We start from the raw sequence: 14,213 nt of genomic DNA on the forward strand, positions 1-14,213 counted from the left end.
TGCCGTTCCAGTGCCGGGGGGCTTGCGACCTACATACCGGCCCTCGCAGTCGCACACACGCCCGGCAAAAGGAACATATCAGCCTCGAGGCTCGCTGCGCAGGGCGGAAGTGGACGAGTCACACGGTGCGCAGACCGGGATATTTGCGTGAGTTCGGGCGCGAGTAGTGCTGGTGGAGGAAGACGACGGCGTTGCTGCTCGGCCCTTCAATCTGGCGGTGGAGGGCAATCGTGGTGCGCGCTGCCACACTGCCGTTAGGTCGAAGCTTATCTGGCGGCGCGGCGGCCTCGCCTCCAAAGTAGTGCAGCGCTGCTCCCTTTGCCAGTTCACATGATCCCAAAGCCTGCAAGTAGACCGACGCTCGTCGCTGTGCCTGTCGCATTTCTGACTCGGTATGTGATGTCCTCGCTTTCTTCCTCACCCGCTCCGCCGTCCGTCGCTGCTTCCTGCGCAGCCCACTCCACCCACCACCAGCGGCCCAGCGCACATTCGCAGGATCGCTTGTGCTGACTCGAGATTCGTCCAGCAACCGATGGCCGAGAGGACATGCCGAGAGGCTTCTTCACGACGACAATCCTTCCGAAGGTCTCTCGCCGAAGCTGGTCTGCCCGTGGAAGCCCTCGAACGATTGGAAGCGAAGCGCAAACAGCTCGATGAGTCCATACACAAATACATTGCTGCGAAAGAACGAGAATACAAGAGCTTCGAAAAGGACGAAATTCAGAGACACAAGCTTGGCCTGGCGCATGGAGAGAGCCGACCGCGAAGAACATCTTCAGAGTCAACACAGGACACAACAGCATCGCCGCCCAAGCAGCGTGGACAGCAGCAAAACGTGGTCGCCGCGCTAGTGTCAGCGGGCGTGCGCAGAGAACACATTGGCCAGCCGCATTCAGTAGCGGTGGTCGACGATGATGGTGCAGCACCGACAATAGAAGCCAGGCCCTCGCTGGCCGGATTGACCGATCGACGGGCCAGCGAAGACCGCGACAAGGAGTTCATTGGAGTTTTCACGCCGACCTTCTTGCCTGCACTGGACAATGGCAGAGGTGGAGGTAGTTCCAGCCCGGCACGTGCAGATTCTGCACCTCCTTCCCCAGCTGCAGCGACCACGAACGGGTCGGATCCGAACAACGTACATCGTGTAAAATCAGACACGGATGTGCAGGCGCAGCAGAAACGGCCATTACATTTACAATTGGCCAGCCGCACGTCTTCCTCGGGTTCATCTGCCGACGGGAATAACAGACTTGCTTCAGCGCTCAAGTCGCCAACGCACCCACGATCAAAACGAAAAAGAGTCTCGCTGGCAGTCGGCGATACCATTGTCGCACCTTCGGACAATGTTCCAATTACGATGGGATCCAACAATAGCACGCCCTCTCACTCACGAACACGATCGCCAGCGGATCGAGAAACATCGCCAAAGGTCGCTAAATCAACGAGTCCGCCAAAGGACTCACCACAACAGACTGCCTCGGGAAAGATGACATTATCGCCGCTGGCTGAGTTGACCATGTCTTCACAGCTACCTCATCGCGGGAGAAGCGATAAAGGGAAACAACCTGTCTTTGGCGACCCGGTCAAAAATGCTAATCAGGCAGCACCGCAACCTTCATCCAGGCCGTCCATTGACGGAGATTTGGATTTCGCCCTGGATGAGGAGGACATGATCCCCGATGGCAGAGGCTCTTCACCACACACACGTGACCGCGCGGACGAAATAATGGGCCGAATAAAAAGGGCCGATGACGACGAAATGTACGAACCGAGCGAGGGCATTCTACCCGAAGATCGCGAAACCGGTGACTCACACGAAGAAGACGATTTTGATGCTCACGCGCAACACATTGAATTTCACCCTGGGTCTGTGCAACAAACCAATAATCCTGGCTTCCGACGTCCTTCCGTGTCCCACGATCCGGTATATACTGGCCGGGACTACGATCGCGCAGAACACAACGCCGTTACGAAAGAGATCTATGGCTCGTCATTTAACAGGCCTACGAGTAAGAGCTCCTTCACCCCTGGCAGTCTGGGCGAGTCCTTCATGGCGATGAACGCGGCGAGGATGATGAAGGAACGAAGAGCGAGCGATCAGACGACGCAAGTACGTTCATGATGTGATGCGAGTACACGGCGGATCTGTGTCCATTTTGAGGAGGATATACAGGAGGTTACATCTAGAGGGCTCTTTGGCTTCTGATATACGATCGTTTGTCTTGGGTGGGCAAATGAGGAAAACTCTTTTGATTGAAGATACCCCCTTTTGTAGCGAGCTTTGCCGGCGAGCTTTGATTGCTCGCGTTGAAATACCGCAGCAACGCATCAAATCTGTCACTCCTTCACGTACTTCTCTGCTTCCTTCAGGTGGCTTGTGGTGTGCGACTTTCGACATATTGTGCGGGCGAAACATGAGCTTTTTGAGAACTGTCTGTATGAACTAAATTCTCCTGATCTTGTACCTCGTCCGTCGGTCGAACACCCAAACGCCCGCAGATCGTGCAAGGTTGATGTACATAACCCACGACCGCACTCAACTTGAACAGACATTCTTACGCCCCCGAAGACAAAACTCACACTCCCCTAAAATTCTGCGTCCCAACCCTCGAATCCGGCAAAACCGAACTCCTCTTCCTCTCAACCATACTCGCACCTCCATGATGCTCACTCCATCTCCTAGCAACCGACTCCCTCCTCTCCTCTGCCTCTCCCTCATCCAACGTCGCATCCAACATGAAAGGACTTCTCGCCCTAATCGCCTCTCCCTTCCATAGCAAGGCCAAAGGCGCCAACGTCAAAGCAATCGCCAGTCCACCCAACAAACAAGAAGCGGTCACGAAGCCCAAGTTGTTATACATCGCCGGCGTCGCCAACGGCAAGAAAGCTCCTAGAGCATTTCGTCCTAGCCCAGCGGCTGAGAGGGCAGAAGCAGCGTATTTCTCATACGCGTCAGCGAGATAGTTTGTTACAGCGAGATAGATAGAATAAACTCCTATCCCAAACGCTCCAAGGGCAATCGTCGGTACCCAAAAAGATATATTCGGATGATTACTAACTCCAAACCAAATCATCGCCGCGCCGAAAATAAGGGATCCAGGAACTGAAGTGTACAATCTTGCTTCTGGGATGGGTTTCCCCGGCCGTTCGGTATTCCTTCCCGCGGAGGAGAAATAGAGACGATCTTGAAAAGGGTTTAAAAGCCAAGCGATGATTGCTCCAGCGGATATCGCCAGTTGGATTAATGTGAGTTGGAAAGTCGTGAAGTGGGGGTAAATCGCTGACATGACGAGTGGGACGCTGGATTGGAAGAGAAACAAGAGGCCCCAGGCGAAGCTGACCCAGAGGGTAAACATGATAACCACAGGTTCCGTGCAGAGCATTTTTGTCGGACGGAGGAAAGAGATTTTAAGAGCGGTGGCGAGACTGGGTTTATTGAGTTCAGAGCGAGCGTAAGCGGTTCGATGGCCTTGTTTGCGGAGTTTTTTTGCTCGGGTTGCGAGGATTACGTCGCCGCGGGTTTCGGAGAGGATCAAGTAGAAGGCCGGAAGGAAGGCTACGCAGTAGATGATTTGAATGTAGTAGATCCAGCGCCAGGAGAGGGTGGAGGAGGATTGGATTGCGCCGCCAACAAAAGGGCCTAGGGCGATTCCTACAACGGAGGTCATGCCGAAGACGGCCATCGGGGTGCTGCGGGCTCGGTCGCCTTTCCAGATGTCGGTGATCGTGCCGGCGACGATGGTGATTGCTACGCTGGAGGCGCCGCCGCCGAAGAAGCGGGTTATGAGGATTGTGGCGAAGTTGGGGGAGAGGGCGGAGGGGATAAGCCAGATTATGAAGAGGATGTAGGCGGCCTGGTAGTATGCTGTTAGCGCGTTGAACAGGAGGTGAGATGGGCGCAGGCTTTCATGGACGTACGAAATAGCCCGGCATGCGACCCGTGCTCTCTGTCAATGGTACGAAGAGCAGCGGAAAGAAAGCTGCGCCTATGTTCCAAGTGGTGAGTGCGAAAGATAGATATGGAAAGCCACTTTGATCAATGTGCCAGGCCTCAGACATCTGGTTGCTTGCGGCGCCGTACGCTCCAGCTGGGATTCCAGTCAGGATGGAGCTGCATTCCTGTCAGTCTGACAACTTTCGAATCTTCAGGAGAGGCGAGTACATGAAACATGTTGTCAATGTCGCTGTCCACTTGTATGCGTTTGACCAATTGAACCTGTCCAAGGTTAGCATTCCTGATACTCTGCTTGATGCTGTGCTCGCATCGGACTCACGGATTCTCTGGATCATCTGGTCCATTCCAGTCGATAATCTGAATGTGCTCATTGGGTCTCAAGCCCAGCTTCTGATGTAAAGCAGCAGCTTCTGCGTCGTGTTGGTCGCGGTGTGGATGTGGAGCAGCAGCTAGATTGCTACTCAGTCGACTGCGTGCTAAGGGTCAAGTTGTCCAATATACCAATCGCTATATGTGGCCCACCTTGCTGGGCATATTCTACTTGGGAGTGGTGCTCTTTGCTGTAGCCGGAGCCTGAGGTGGCGATGGAGTTGTAGCGGAAGTCATAGTTGCTCTTGTCGACGCTGCCATGGCCTTCTTCGAAGTCTCGATCGGCTGGCATGTTGTTTGTCGTTAGTTCTTGCTAGATCTTCGAGATCTGTTGCATTGGTGGGAGAAAAGGGCCGAGAAGTGTCAATCAACAGTCATGCCAAAGGAAATCGAGCAGACTTCAACTTCTCTGATCTCTCGACTCGGCCTCAATGCCATCACCGCGGTGTTTTGGAAGCTCCACGTTAGGCCTAGATCTCGCGCTCGTAGAAGTGTCCATTGACATCATCGTGTAGCCGAATGTCATCAGTTTTCTTCCACTTGGACGAGACCGCGAGCGACGCAGCGAGAACCCGAACTGACGAGGTCGAGAGCTAGCTGGATAATTGATATCCAGCCAGTCAGCATGAAGCCAGATGGTTTGGCCATAGCATCAATGGCTCAGGCAAAGCTCTCGAAGCGGGACCAAATTTTGGTATGGAGTCTGGACGGAGAGCTTGATCCCTATGATGCATAGCGCGCCTCGGTCTCCATAGCACGTCAAGATGCTGCGATCAGACATGTTTGGGGTCTATTGTGCGTGCTTGTGATCGTGTACAAGGAGACGCGTAGACGCGTGAAGTGCGACTCTTAATGCTTGGCTGAACGTCTCACCACTTTTGGGAGCCTGACACATGTTCTGGTGAGAGCCAATCCCACTGTCAGCTTCTCGACTCTTACCCACCGCGTCGACACCTGTACAGGCTGTACTCAACAGTAAGAACTGCCAAGAGCGGAGGCAATGGATACCAGGGAGGCTGAGAAGACAGCGGAAGTGAACGATGAATGCCGAGATGCACGATGCCGGCTTCCGTGTCAACGATCGCCGCGAAGGAATTCCTCCCACGCCCTAAGACTTCCTCGCAAACGCTCCTCCGAACTCGGCTTTGTACTTGCTTTGCCGCCCGTGACTGTTTGATATGCTATAGAAGTCGCGTGTGATACTCTCGTTTGCCATGGCTCACTTATCATGACAGACAACGAAACATCAAGAAGATGGACATTTCGGTCATTTCGCCGAGCTCACCCTACCAACATGCCAAGGATTGGACAGGACCCAACGACCATGAAAACCCAAGAAACTTCTCCACAGCACGGAAGATCTTCTCCACGGTAGCATACACTGGTCTGGCCTTTGTCAGCACTCTCGCTGCGTCGCTGTACGCGGCAGGCAGGGAAAATGTCAAAGCAGAATTCAACACGACAGAAGAAATATCAATTTTGCCCTTATCTCTTTACAATGTCGGAATGGCATTTGGACCTTTAATCGGGTCGCCTCTCAGTGAGACAGCAGGACGTAGAGTCGTGGTGCTGGTCACAACGCCCATGTTTGCGCTCTTCATTCTGGGATCTGGATTCTCGAACAGTGTCATTGGACTGAATATATGTCGATTCTTCGCCGGTGCTGTTGCTGCACCCGCAATTGGCAATGCTTCCGCGACGATTTGCGACTATACTGCTGGCAAATATCGTTCCGTTGTCATGTCGTTCTACTACGCCATTCCGACGTTTGGAGCCGTGCTTGGTCCCCTCATCGGTGGATTTGTTGTGCAGGGCAAAGGATGGAGATGGACGCAATGGACGACCATCTTCTTCATCATAGCTTTTTATATTCCGGTCCTCTTCACTAAGGAAACATACAAGAAGACCATTCTCCAGCAACGCGCTAAGAAATACAACATCGAAGGACCCGACGTGGTACAAAGAACGGTATGGCAATGGACGCAATACTTCATTACTGTCCTCTTCCTGCGTCCGGCACATATGCTCTTCACAGAGACTATTGTGACTCTGGTCTGCATGTACAGCGGCTTTCTCTTTGGACTGCTCTACAGCTTCGTCACTGCATCGCCCTGGGTATACGAACACTACTATGGCTTCGGCACAACCGGACAGAGCCTCTCGTTCCTGGGCCTGATCATGGGTGCATTACTGGCTCCGGCTCCGCAGATTCTGCTCGACCATTACATCTATCAACCTCGACTCAAAGCTTACCTTGCGGCACATGGTACAGCCGAGCGTTTCCCTCCAGAACATCGATTGTACCCAGCTATCATTGCAGCGCCTCTTCTGCCAGCTTTTCTCGTCCTCTTTGCGTGGACAGCTGAGCTTCGTGTTCACTGGGCATGTCCCATCATATTCCAAGGACTGGCAATGATGGCTTCTGTCGTTATCTACGCTCCTTCGAACCTGTTCATGATTGATGCATATGGACCACTTTACGGAGCTTCTGCTGCTGGCGCAGCCATGTTGAGCAGGTACACGCTGAGTGCAGCTTTCCCGCTTTTTTCTCTGCCCATGTTTGAAGCGCTAGGAGTCGGCTGGGCTACGACGTTGCTGGCGGGTTTCACAGCTGTTATGGCACCTATACCTTGGTTGTTTTGGAAGTTTGGCGCAAGGATAAGATTGAGGGGAAAGTACGAAATTAGTGACTGATATCGACAGATGTGTATAGACTACAGAAATTGATGATATGCTGCACGCTTCGTTGACCTCTACGCCACGCGCCATTGATTGAAAGCCTTCATGGCCAGATGAAGAGTCAGAAGTATAGGGCAGACTGCATGGTCACACAGGAGGCAAACTCATACTTGCTCTACCCCCATATGTCCAAACATAAGATTCAGCATACTCTCAGAGCACTATCAAACCGAAGCGGCAGCATCACATAGCATCGTGCAGCTGAACTGAGAGGTAAAGGAGTCAAAAGGTTGGGATCCGACTCAAAAAAAAATACCTCATATGTCACCCCGTACTCATCCCTTAGAGGAACCGTCCATGCAGCAACGACAAAAAAAAAGATAGAAGCAGGATCATTCACGACACCTAAGAGATTCGAACTCTGTTGATAATTAGCGACTGTCCATGGCAGGTTCGACCGCAGAATTACGTACCTTGCTCCCGAAGGAACTGGCTAGACAGTTGAATACGACTGAGTCGTATAGTTCCAATAGCAGGCCAGCGCGCTGGAAGTTCATTAGAATAATGAATAGACATTTGACAGTTCAAGTCAACTTACTTAACCACTCCGCCCGTAGGGAAGTCAGCAATTGAAGACGTAAGTTGGATCGTGATTGTACTAACCAAAGTGCCTTGATATGAATTGTGGGTGAAACAATTCATATATGTAAGCTGAAACTGAGCTCCCTCAGTTTGTTGCTATTTTTGGACACAGCCCCTCCTCTTGGCTCACACCCTCCATATTACATCACTGCCAGGAGCTCTCTGCCTCAATGTCTCTCTCCGTGTGTACACAAAATGCGCACTCCTGAACGACTCCCTGAACGCAATTGTCCTTTTCAATTGCGATCAAGCGAAGAACGAGCCTCCAAATTAAAGCTACGACCTAGAACGTGTCTCACATGCAAGTCCAAGCCCAAGCAATCGGATAGTGGAGGCTCAGTCGGGCACCGACGACGCTGACACTATTGCCTTGGGAGATTTGCTGTCGTGGCCTAGCATTCTGCCGAACATACCACGGCACTCGAACGATGGCGTGGCCTGGAACAGACCAGCTTTTGCTGCCCATCTCATCAAATTGGGGGTCAGCAGACACAATCTTCACAACAGAGCGACGAGGCCTCGGTGGCGACCCGGTTTGCTCTCCACGTCAATCGGAAAATGCTCCACCGCTTGCCGCGCTATATGGAGTTGAAAGTGGAGAGAGTGGATCTTCTGCATTGCAATCTTTACATCAACGCAGTCCGGACCCGATATTCTTGCACTTTCTCTCCATCCTGACAGTCACGCGCGTCGTCGTCTTGGGGGCCGCTTATGACGGGTTTCCTCACTGGGTCTTGATGGAACCTTGGAGACCCTCTTGCTCAATGCCTCAAAACCGCTGACAGGTAACTGCTTCCCTCTCACTTTTGTGTTCCTTCCCTTTGCTCTCCCAAAGCGACAGATCTCGTCTGACAGTGACCACTTTTCCTGTTTCCTTGCACACCTAATCACATACTTGGCGCATTTTGTTTCAAGTGCACATACCACTCTTAATTCAGCATCGCGAACATCCGGAAATATGACAGCTCCAGAAGATGCGGCGCAAGCCCTCCCGTCGCATACCCCAGATGCCACACGGAATGTCATGACAGCAGCCGACAGAGGCACGACACGAGCGGAAAAAGACGAACATGCACAAGCACAACCCAAAGCGCAGCGCCCCGGCATGCCTCGCTTCACAACAAGTAAAGAGAATGTGCTCGCACAATTCTTCATTGGTGCGATTGACCAAGGAACGACCAGCACAAGATTCATCATCTTCGATGGGACAGGCCAGCCAGTCGCCAGTCATCAGCACGAATTCACACAACATTATCCGCAATCAGGTTGGCACGAACACGACCCTCAGGAACTCATAGCCAGTGCCGAGAACTGCATCAAAAGAGCCACGGCGACTTTCCAGGATCTTGGTCACGAGATCAGCGACATTCGAGCGATTGGTATCACCAACCAAAGAGAGACCACTCTTGTATGGGACAGCGAAACTGGCGAAGCACTTCATAATGCAATTGCTTGGCCGGATACTAGAACAAAAGGTCTGGTTCGAGAACTACAAAAGAAAGAAGAAGAGCTCGGAATGAACTTCTCAGAGTTGACTGGTATGCCACTGTCAACCTACCCATCTGCAGTGAAGTTGGTTTGGATGCTGCGGCATGTGCCGAAGGTGCGAGAAGCATACGACAATGGCCGACTCGCATTTGGCACTGTCGATACCTGGTTGCTTTACAACCTCAATGGCAAGAAGATGGACTTCTATGTCACGGATTCTACAAACGCATCGCGGACTATGTTCATGAACCTTCACACTGTGAAGTACGATCCGAAGCTTCTGGAGTTCTTCGACATCGACATTAACAAGCTGCACCTACCGCGCATAGTGCCTTCTTCTGATGCCGACGCATACGGCAGTATCGCGTCTGGTCCTTTGGCCGGCATGAAAATTGCAGGCTGCCTAGGAGATCAATCTGCTGCTCTCGTTGGGCAACAAGGTTTCACTCCTGGCTCTGCCAAGAACACATACGGCACTGGTTGCTTCCTTTTGTACAACGTCGGAGAAAAGCCTGTCGTCTCGACTCACGGCCTCTTAGCCACGATCGCATACGATTTCGGGAGACACCGGAAGCCCGTGTACGCGCTTGAGGGCTCAGTTGCCGTGGCTGGTTCAGGTGTCAAATTCCTGATGAACAACATGGGCTTCATCACCCACTCCCACAAGATCTCAGATCTCGCAGCAACTGTCGAGGATAACGGAGGCTGTGTTTTCGTCACCGCTTTCTCTGGTCTCTTCGCACCATACTGGATCGACGATGCAAAGGGAACAATCTTCGGCATTACCCAGCACACTCAGCGAGGCCACATTGCCCGAGCAACACTCGAAGCAACCTGTTTCCAAACCAGAGCAATCTTGGATGCCATGGAGAAGGACAGTGGGCACAAACTTACCAGTCTTGCTGTGGACGGAGGCATGTCCAGCTCAAACTTGTGCATGCAGGCGCAAGCAAACATCAGCGGCATCTCGGTCGACCGCCCTGCAATGCGTGAGACGACCGCTCTTGGTGCCGCCATCGCTGCAGGCTTTGCTGTTGATATCTGGAAAGAGTTTGAGGAGCTCAAGGCTATCAACCAGAAAGACCGAGTCATCTTCAACCCAGACTGCACGCCTGAAGTGTCGAAGAAGATGTACGAGAAGTGGAGTCGCGCAGTCCAGATGTGCAGAGGCTGGCTGGATCCCGACGAGGCTGGAGGCGAGTTTGACTGAGAGATTAGTATTCCTTTTGCTAGTGAAAGATACCAAGTTGTGTTTGTTGCGTGGAACTTATAGATATTGAGGAGAATGAGGTCGCCGACCCGGAAATGATAGAATGTCCACCTTTGCCGCGAGATGTCGTCTTGTCAGTCCGGTGGTGGTGAATGGCGGTTCATCTTCGCCGCAAAGCTCTTCGCGATGTCGAGACCGAAGTTGCCGACCGAAAAGTGATACGTCTTCTTATGTTCCCGTGCTCGTTCCGTCTTGGTCTTCTGTCATTAGTGCAACTTTTCGTGTTCGACCAGGCAGCCAACCCTAGTGCATGAGCTAAGGAGCGAAGTGATAGATCGATTATGTCGATATCCGGGCCAGAAGACGAAAGTCCAGTGGTATCTTCGTGCACGAGCTTTGTTAGAAAGCTCTCGTCACGGTATGTCTTTGCCATCAAAGCCTCCGACAGCCTCTCGCGATGCTTGCCGTATCCAGTTCTGGTATCAAATTTGCATGGTCCAAAGCTATGCCGTGCATCGTCTCGTGTGACGCGTGCCGGCGTCTACATTGAAGGACGGTGCCACGATGCCTGCTTCTACCCTGACCAACGCTCGGGCCTCGTGGTACATCGCCATCTTCATTGACCGTTTTTCCTTTCGGTGTCGTTGCTTATCTGTCCCACCGACCTGGTCTTTTCCGATCATTATATTCAACTCGTTCGTGCTCGCAGAGACCCGGATACTTCCGCATCTTGCAGATTCTGGTACCGAGGCCAAAAGTGTAATTCGGGTGTTGCAACATCTTGTCATGCGTAGTTGCGGTCTGTCAGAGACCAGCATCCGACCTTTGTATCTGGACTGATCCACTTACGATGCAGAGGCTGGATACCCTGCTAGCACGAGTGGGACGCGCCATCTTCCATTCTTTCACAGCGACCTAGGGCCCGTATGGTCTTTCGCCGTGCGCAGTACGGCTCTCAGCCGACGACCTCGCTCGTGTAAAGCGACTGACGTGGCATCTCGACCGTAAGAGTCTGGCCCTCTGGGGGGATGAGATTCCACGATTTCGTTCCTTCGCGGTTCGTTTTGACATCGTCCTGCTAGCTGCATGTGCTCATGTACAAGCCATGCCACGACTCCAGCACAATGACACGCAGAGACGCGCTGCATTTGCTTCAAATCGGATGAGAGCTCTGCAACTAGACGGTGTGCAATGCAATATGCTGAACTGCGCCATGAATGCACTGTACGCCGTAAGTATGATGAAGAAACTGCGACAGTTCCACGAAAGCCTAGATCGATGGCAACTGCATCACTCTCTGATTGCGCTCCCTCACGCTGAAGACGCAGTGGCCGAATCAGAAGGATCTCAAGATGCTGTCAGACTGTACACCTGGCGTAGTGCAACCACGGTGCCGTATGCGTGGACACGTTGTGCACGTTTCGGTAATCGCTCGTGATTCAGGATGAAGAGTACTCACGGAGATCAAGTGTCACTGGTGTAGTAGCAACAAGCCCGTCATGTCACTTAATCATGGATCTCGAAAGCAGGGCTCACCGCTCCGTGGCTATGCAGATCGAACTATTTCGGAATGCCACCCGGGGGGTCGATCGCCTGACCGTGCGAGGGTTTTGTGGCGTCGGCTCCCTTCCGACCTTCGTCTTGAGCTCTCGTGTCGTTGGTTACGACAGAAGACGAGACGCAAAGGCAGCGCCCGCCCCCGAACCCTGAAGGCCTGACAAGAGACCATGTCATGACAATGTGATCAGTGCAGAGTTTGACATCACAGGCTGTGGCACTTGCGGAGTCGGGACTGCTGCCCTGTGCTGCCAAGTTTCCCAATGGGTTGGTGACCGGACTCTTGGGTCAAGTGGGCTGATGCGTCAAGGCGCTAGGAATACTATCAGGTCGTCCAGAATGAAATCCTTATACCTGATCCCGGATGACGTCCCGTGCCAGTGGGTCTGAGAGGCAACCCATACAGGCGACCACGACAGTCTTGGAGACTCAGTTGTCAGGTCATGCAGCCAGCGCCATCAGCCCTATCTTGGGCACGAAGACGGCACTGATATAGCCCTTGCGATTCATGACAACGTCGAATGGCGATGCTGCGCTGTGCACATGAGGATATGCCGATTGATTATGCTCACGGCAGGCAAGGCCCGTCGTCCGCAGTCTCCAAGACTACGAGTCCTTTTTGCCGTGCCGTAGCACTACTATGACCTGCCGGTGGTGCCGGCATGAACGAATCGCAAGCTTCAGACAGGCCCCTGCAACCTCATTCGTGGGGACGGCGTCTCGTTCATCATCCTCAGCCATCTTGCGTGGACTTTGTGTACCTGCCCACACCCCACTCCTCATGTTCTCGCCCGAAGTCTGCCGTAACCTGCCCAACAAGTCGTCTAATAAGTACAACAGTGGTTACCGGCGCACAATCCGTTTCATGTGGATGAGAACAGTGTGATCTGTATCATCTAGAAGGAGCCGACCGACAGTCGTCCGATCATCCGGTAGTGCATTCAAGTGCCGACATGGATGCAGGCACGGCACCGCAAGACAAATAGTCCCCAGTTTGCTAGCTGGACACCGAGACCACCATCTTGGAGTCGCCACAAGTCGTTCAGCACACTTCTCGGATCCCTTTCAACCACATACTGGCGAGCTCAGCATTACGGCCACCGATCTTTTAGCCTTTCGACCCAAGAACCATGTGTGACTATACAAAAGTCCAGTACGCCTGCAACCACCTGCGCTACACAGTGCGCTATTGGTGTAAGTCGCTCGTCAGTTTCCGTCGTATCATCGCTGATATTCGCGAAGGCACCAGGTATCAAGAAACGCACAAGCGTTGTCCAGCAAACGTAGTAGAAGTCGAATACCGTCTGAGCGAGAGGTGTGGTAAGATTGCAAGCCCTGGTCTATCTTACCGCAGCTGATGGCTAACGTTGGAGCAGGAGACTGCAGGGAAAGCCCTTTGCCGCTCTACACGCTGAAGAGAAAAGGGTCGACGGCGTCGACCAAGAAGAAGGACGGCGCATCATCAAAAAGATCGCAGTGATGAAGCGAGGCGTGGGACAGGATCGGTCGGGTAGAAACTTCTCAGGTCTGGCATATCGCTCGTGGACAAATATCGAGAGGTATCAAAGCTTCCGTCTCATCTCCAACCTTTCGTCAACACGAGCGTGATTGTGGCGGCATTGCTGACCCGCGCGACTGGCAGATACCATGCGCTTGAGCTGGACCACGGGGCTGGACCTGAAGGATCGTGTACGACTTGTGCTCAACGGCGCCCTGCAGCAAGCTTGTCATACGAGGCTGATTGCAGCAGGGTAGCGCAGCGGCAACCAGAATCAGGGAACATGTTGCTCACGAGGTAATCCTGTGATCATTGGATTGCAGAGGGCTGGGGCCACAGCAATGTGATGCGTTGTCGCCGGCTTGTGATCAGGGCAAAGACTGCGCCAGCCGCAGCTGGATGACCCCACGTGTGCACCTGGCAAACTTGACAGGCTTGTTCTTGAGCCGGGTCTTCGTGGAGTCGGCTGTAGCCTCGACAGAACGGGATATCTGTTGCCGCTGCTGAAGTGGATTGAACTGGAGAGTGAACGGCGTTCCGTGGGGCACTGCTAACGGCAAGTCCTGACAAGTCCGCATTGTGGAAAAATTGCCAGCGTTTTCAAGGGAGCTGATCCTAGAGACCTCTGGCCCTCCCGAGAATGGAGCCGCTGTGGATGGCACAATCAAGTCGCCATTCGCATGTCGTTTCCACGCCTTCCTGCGCAACACCTCCCCACCCCACGCATGTCCCTTTTTGGCTGTCGTGGGAAGCCGGAAACGGAATGGCTTTGTCGCAAAACGAGTGGACTTCGGCGAAAGGGCAGCAGTGCGTTT

The 14,213-nt window shown here is 53.0% G+C and overlaps 5 protein-coding genes across 5 annotated transcripts; 3 read left to right on the top strand and 2 right to left on the bottom strand.

Moving 5' to 3' along the window:
• Positions 1 to 118: 118 nt before the first annotated feature.
• Positions 119 to 382, bottom strand: RHO25_009812 (uncharacterized protein; the record flags this gene model as incomplete). The annotated part of the gene is made up of 1 exon (XM_065603218.1): positions 119 to 382. One exon carries the CDS (start codon positions 380 to 382, stop codon positions 119 to 121), a length of 264 nt encoding a protein of 87 aa, XP_065459290.1.
• Positions 383 to 532: 150 nt separating this feature from the next.
• On the top strand, positions 533 to 2,122 carry RHO25_009813 (uncharacterized protein; the record flags this gene model as incomplete). The annotated part of the gene is made up of 1 exon (XM_023601339.2): positions 533 to 2,122. The coding sequence occupies one exon, from the start codon at positions 533 to 535 to the stop codon at positions 2,120 to 2,122; it is 1,590 nt and encodes a 529-aa protein (XP_023453859.1).
• Positions 2,123 to 2,576: 454 nt separating this feature from the next.
• Positions 2,577 to 4,616, bottom strand: RHO25_009814 (uncharacterized protein; the record flags this gene model as incomplete). The annotated part of the gene is made up of 5 exons (XM_023601340.2): positions 2,577 to 3,854; positions 3,919 to 4,111; positions 4,163 to 4,216; positions 4,275 to 4,404; positions 4,457 to 4,616. 5 exons carry the CDS (start codon positions 4,614 to 4,616, stop codon positions 2,577 to 2,579), a joined length of 1,815 nt encoding a protein of 604 aa, XP_023453860.1.
• Positions 4,617 to 5,578: 962 nt separating this feature from the next.
• On the top strand, positions 5,579 to 7,018 carry RHO25_009815 (uncharacterized protein; the record flags this gene model as incomplete). The annotated part of the gene is made up of 1 exon (XM_023601341.2): positions 5,579 to 7,018. The coding sequence occupies one exon, from the start codon at positions 5,579 to 5,581 to the stop codon at positions 7,016 to 7,018; it is 1,440 nt and encodes a 479-aa protein (XP_023453861.1).
• A 1,585-nt stretch (positions 7,019 to 8,603) lies between these two features.
• RHO25_009816 (uncharacterized protein) lies at positions 8,604 to 10,343 on the top strand (the record flags this gene model as incomplete). Its single annotated transcript, XM_023601342.2, has 1 exon — positions 8,604 to 10,343. One exon carries the CDS (start codon positions 8,604 to 8,606, stop codon positions 10,341 to 10,343), a length of 1,740 nt encoding a protein of 579 aa, XP_023453233.1.
• Positions 10,344 to 14,213: the final 3,870 nt, after the last annotated feature.

This window comes from Cercospora beticola, chromosome 6 (genome assembly GCF_033473495.1).
Source record: "Cercospora beticola chromosome 6, complete sequence".
NCBI lineage: Eukaryota > Fungi > Ascomycota > Dothideomycetes > Mycosphaerellales > Mycosphaerellaceae > Cercospora > Cercospora beticola.